Raw genomic sequence first — 5,682 nt, 5'->3', positions numbered from 1 at the left:
AAGCACACAGAAATTCATTTAATTGACAATATATACCAAATCTGTTAAAAAAATTCTTGAAACTCCTATATAACAATTTATATATTGTCTATTACATGTAAAAAATCTATTTGGGTATATAAGAATATATTACATGCAACAAAACTCATAAGACAACCTTAATTAGTTGAAAATTGAAAAATATTAAAATGTAATGGGCCACGACAACCTCAAATCGGTCCAAATTATGAAATTAAAGGCCCAACTTGACATTGCCTTGGTCTAAACCGTCGGATGAAAATGAACAGCTCAGATGCATCCGATATCAAATAAATATCGGATCATTCCCGGCTCTCCTCTGTTGGAAACCCTAACTCTTTAACCCTCCCTCCCTCAGATCCGCCGCGCCTCCTCTCATAGTCGCCGCACCTCCCTTCCTCTTCGTGGCCGGCCCCGCCACCGGCGGCGCCCCCCCTCCACTGCTCCTCGCGTCCCCGCCTCCTACCTTAGCTCCACGCATCCCCCACTCCTACCCCGGCTGGCCCGTGGTGAAGGGGCGCACGACACAGGCCTCGCGAAGCCCCGAGCCCAGCATAGAGGCGGCGCGCTGGTGCCACTCGGAGCAACACCATGCCGCGATGAGCTGCTGCTGCGGTCGACAGATTCGGGGGCGCGGTCGATGGATCCGAGCTGCTACCAGGCAAGGCCTCATCGGGCGGGCCGCCGCTGCACATGGCCGCTTCACCACCCGCACCTGCCGCTGCTCCTTCTCCAATCCAGCGGCGGGAAGGGATCCAGTGGCTCCAGGCCTGTTGCTTGCGGCGGCGGGAGGTAGGCGGCCGTGGCCGCAAAATCACGGCGGCGCTCGGCCTCGTCCGCTAGCGCGAGGAGCCCCTCCGCGAACGCCGACAACGCGGACGCGGCGGCGAACGACATGGCAGTGGCAGTTCTACTCCGGCACACACGGCTCGACAGCCAAAGCGATGCTCCTCTCTCCCTCTCCCCTCTGATCTGCGCCCCTCTCCTCAACCTCGCAGGATCCAGGGCGCGTCCGCTGCGATGGGTGGGAGTGGTTGGATTGTTTGGTTGGCTTCACTTCTTGCTCTTGATTTGGTGCTCTGCTCCGCCGATGCCAGCCTCGGGGATGCTGAACCATGGTACAGGTGAGATGCTGTAATGTGTTACAGTGCAATTCTAGTAACATAGCTTTTATGGAACAATATGCAAAAGATAATCCAGTAGCATTACTTCAGCCTTCATGATTGTGCAAGATATTTCAGTATTGATCTTGCTTGTGTTACAGGAAGTGTGATATGGTTGGGGGTATAACATCTGCTGTTTGATTTCAGTGGGTGGTGAATATAAATCGAAGGGAAACTTGAAATTAGCGTTGTTCTGGTTTTCTGCTATCATTTTCTATTTTTGCCAAGCTGCTAAGGTACCTTATCTCCTGGAATTTGTTTCTGTTAGTGCAAGTTTAACTACTCTGATGATCTTGTAGATCACCATTGTGCCATATTCGGCTGGGGATAACCAACTTAAATGTAAATTACCGCTGTTCATGTCATAACTCACAGCAGCATCAGTGTGAATGAGATGTTAAGAGTGCTAGTTTGCAAAGATCCATGCTTGCGAGATTACTGCAGGCAATACTTTTCAGTTGGGAACGAAATGAAATCTGAATTTGAACAGGCCCTGCTCACCAGTGAGGATGGTAAAATTCTTTGAGAATTAGGATACTGTGGTGCTCTTAACTGTGAGATCGCCACATTATGCACACATTATGTTCGGAAAGTTAACTGAATCCTTTTACTTGGTTATTGTGTTTGAGTCTTCTACTTGGTTACCATGTTGGTTGACACTAACCACATGAATCCTAGGTACTCTGTATTTTACTTGCCTGCACATGTCATTTGCACGATAGATCTCTTTTTCATTATCTGGAGACACAGGTGCTCAGTATTTGGTTTCACTACTAAGGTCATTTAGACCGGAAGAATGGCAGAGGTGGCTGTAAGGTGAGATCACCAATAAAGGCACTGTAAGATTGATTTCTATGACCATCTAGTGCACTGATTTTTTAATGTATTATGTCAGATCACCATTAAGATTGCACTGTTTGCCACAATTCAAATCTTTCCTAATATAGCACTGTAGTTCTAGTTATTCTTTTCAACGCCATCAAAATTGTGGATAAATGTACAGCTATGTCTCAGCTATGTGTGTGCCTGTTTGATATCTCAGTTTTGTCTCTTTGAGTTAATATGTCCTGCATTTTTATTTGATTATGTTTCCTGCATTTTGATTCCCTACAATTCTCAAAAGTTAACTGCGCATTAACATTAATTTCTGCAGGTTATTTAAAGGGCTAAAGAATTGGCGGTTAGAATAGAAGAGAAGCCTCACAGAGAAGAAATCATTGTAGCCAAATGTGCTGCCACAACAGTCATCAAAACTGAGTGGTGAAAAAGAATTCTTTGCTTGGTTGCTGCTGCTGGTTCATACTCTTGGTGAAACCTATCTTTTGTTTTTTTCTGGTCCATTTTGTTGTCTTTGGTCCCGCAATGTTAGATTGCTAGTTCTGATTCATGGAAAACACTGTATGTGATCCATTATTTTGGTGTCATGATGCTTGATGGAAATATTATTGATATGAGGTTATAATTTGGACTGTAATTGCTTATTGTGACTTTTGGGCAGGAACTTTTGTTTTGGTAAATGGGCTGTGTATAAGTTAAATCTGGTTAGCTAATAATAAATGTTGAGTTGAAATCAAGCCCATCTCAATTGGGCCCATTCAAAAATGGGCTGTGAGGCTGACGTCACTCGCCACGTCACCATGTCATCATTGCCATCTACGTCATCACCATATCATCAGCCACGTCATCTTCCATGTCATCAATGTGTGACATGGCAATTGAATCTGTGACGAAAATTATACTGTTTGTGATGTTTATTTTCGTCATGAAAAACAGGTTTGGGTTGGGTTTTGGGGGTCCGGGGACATTCTATGACGGTTTCAAAACGTCATGGATCAAGCAATTCATGACGAAATTTTAAGAAACGTCACGAGGTGTGATCTATGACGCTCAATACATGACGTAATTTGAGATCGTCATAGATACTATTTTATGACGGTTTTTTAGTGATCTGTGACGAAATTTAATCGTTATGGATTAACAGATTTTTTGTAGTGTATATATATGCATGCCTCATGCACAAAGTGTATCATACAACACATATGTGCATGCCACATACACACAGAGAGTACAACCATCCAAAAGACTATCCAAAAGACACAGGGATCCTAGCTAACAAAAATATGCTCCCCCTGAGTGTGACTACTCTATCTGTGTGTGCTAACTAGCTCACGCTGCTCCCCCTAACTCTATGCTAACCCCTCCCCCTAAATCTCTCCCCCTTTGGCATGGAGCACCAAAAGGGGTCCATGAGGCTCAGGCATCTGCAGGAGGAGGTGAAGGAGGTGCCGTGGAAGCCGTAGTCGTCGGAGGTGGAGAAGTCGCCGGCTGACTCGGTGCAGTGATGAACTGGGACACATCCGGGTTAGAGTCGGTGCCGGAACCCTCTGCTGTAGCCTCGTCAATGGCACGCTGAGCATCAGAGGCCTCGGTAGCTGTGGCTGGAAGTGGAGAAGTAGAGACCGGAGCTGAGACGGTGGTGGAGCCAGTCATGTTAGGAGCTGAAGCGGGTGGAGCTGTCTCGACTGGAGGGTCTGGAGTGAAGCGTAGAGCCGAGACAACTATGGAGAAGGTGGAAACTGCTGTCGGACCAGCCTGGTGTGGTGGTGAGAGCTGGAAAGCTGGCTGGCCGATCCCTGTCTGCGGGGGTAACTGAATATGTGGAGTGTCAATTGGCAGACAAAGTGGTGATAGAGATGTGGTCCCCATGAGAAACTGATAATCAAAGTGTACCTGGGGAGACGTAGGTGGAGCAGTAATCACTTGAGGATGAGAAGACTGAGCTAGAGGAACCAGGGAGGAAGCTGGGAGGCTCAGGGTAGCAACTGGTGGGAGCTGTAGCTCGGCCCTGAGACTCGACAGGTGGGAAAGGAACATGCGTTCCTGCCTGACGCCCTGGTCCGCGACCATCTACTGAACAGTACCAAGAATCTATGTAAGCTCCTATCGTCGCTCAGCTCTCTCCTCACGCCTCTCCTCGCGCCTCTGGCGCTCCTGCTGCTCCTACCACTGCTGCTGCTGAAGCATGACCTGCTGCTGGAACTGTTGCTGCTGCTGGGCCTGCTGCTGCTGCTGAGCCATCATCATCTGAAGGATAGAAGCTAGCTCGGATGGCTGAGCAACCTATGACTCCGTCACTGTGGCAGCCGGTGGTGGCGGGGGTGGTGGTGGTACTGACTGCGAGCTCCCAGCCTCTGTGTCGTGCGGGCGAGGGGGAAAGAGTGGAACTGGAGCCTCATCATCGGAGTCTGACTCTATCTGTCTGAAGGTGACTCCAGTCTCTGGTTGTGCGTGCTCCTCGTGCTCCTCATGCTCCTCCCCCTCACTCTCTGCTCCCTCTGCCTCTGGAGTGACCTGAGCCGGTACCCGTGGATCTGAAGGAGCCTGAGCCCTGTAGAACGGGAAACTGGAAGCTGCCATATATATGTCATGAAACAGCTCAGGGGTACGGTCAACTACACCAATCCGGCTCTGCATGTAGGATATGAAGGACGCGTAGGGGAGCACTGCAGCTTTGGCCTTGAAGCCAATGGTGATAGCATCCTCCATCTCAGCAAGCAAGAAGTCTACGATGCAGAACTGCTCTCTGCGAAGTAGTGTAGCCAGAACGCGCTGCTGGAGTGAGGTGACCGACTCACGAGCTCCGCCTCTAGGAAGGATGGTGTCCAATGACTCTATAAAGCACTGACGCCAGAGGACAGAGCTGAGAAGTGACACGAGCAGTGAAGTTCGGTGCAAAGACTGGTGTCACATCCTCAAGAGAGGGCACTGTACGTCCCTGCTGTCCACGCCTGGGTGGTCCGAGCTGTCCGTACACCTCTGAGTGAAGGCGGCGGTGGTGTAGCTCCAGGCCAAGAAGCTCAGCAAGTCTCTCTCGTGTATACCGGTGGATCTGGCCTTGGAACATGAACTGAATCCTCTCCCGGTTATGCTCTATGTATAGGGTGGCATAGAAGACGCGCACCCACTCCTCAACGTATCGGTGACGGAGGGATAGAAGATCAATCACACCTGGAAGCTGACTAAAGAACTGCCTCTTACCAATCCCCACAGCATTGCTGAACAGCGGCCACTAAATCATGCTGTGACGGAAGAGAGGGTGTCGAAGCTGTCGGTAAGTCTCGTAGATGGACGCCTGTGTGATCGTCCAAAAATGAGCATCCACCTGTGTGTCCTACTGTGAGGGGAACCATTCTTCCTCAGTGATGAGGTACCTCAGCTTTCGAGTCTTCTTGGCATTGAAGCCAGTGTAATCTCTCAGCTGGACTCCCCTCTCAAGAACTGGAGCCGTCGGCTCAGTGGGAAATGGGAGGAAGTCATCTCCTGGCTGCTGACTCGATGGCCCTCTGCCTGCACCTCTGTTTGTGCCTCTAGTGGCTGGCTCTGTGACTGCTGATCTCTCTGACGCTAAGCCAAGATCTCTGCACGGCACTTGGAGCGTATCTCTGCCTGAGTCGGATGGCTAGGTGTGGCACCTGCCGTGGGAGGTGATGGTGGTGGAGGA

The 5,682-nt window shown here is 49.4% G+C and overlaps 1 protein-coding gene and 1 long non-coding RNA gene across 2 annotated transcripts; one reads left to right on the top strand and one right to left on the bottom strand.

Moving 5' to 3' along the window:
* Window positions 1-335: 335 nt before the first annotated feature.
* LOC120703109 lies at window positions 336-2,698 on the top strand. The gene is made up of 2 exons (XR_005686774.1): window positions 336-1,997; window positions 2,335-2,698. It is a non-coding gene; the product is annotated as an uncharacterized LOC120703109 (long non-coding RNA).
* A 736-nt stretch (window positions 2,699-3,434) lies between these two features.
* On the bottom strand, window positions 3,435-4,088 carry LOC120701881 (polycystic kidney disease protein 1-like 3). The gene has a single exon (XM_039985688.1). The coding sequence runs from the start codon at window positions 4,086-4,088 to the stop codon at window positions 3,435-3,437; it is 654 nt and encodes a 217-aa protein (XP_039841622.1).
* Window positions 4,089-5,682: the final 1,594 nt, after the last annotated feature.

The sequence above is a fragment of the Panicum virgatum genome, chromosome 4K (assembly GCF_016808335.1).
Source record: "Panicum virgatum strain AP13 chromosome 4K, P.virgatum_v5, whole genome shotgun sequence".
NCBI classification, from domain to species: domain Eukaryota; kingdom Viridiplantae; phylum Streptophyta; class Magnoliopsida; order Poales; family Poaceae; genus Panicum; species Panicum virgatum.
This window is presented reverse-complemented; position numbering and strand designations above follow the sequence as displayed.

Bases quoted from the DNA above. Each gene is read 5' to 3' on its own strand.
- LOC120701881 (XM_039985688.1), bottom strand. From the start codon at position 4,088: ATGGTCGCGGACCAGGGCGTCAGGCAGGAACGCATGTTCCTTTCCCAC.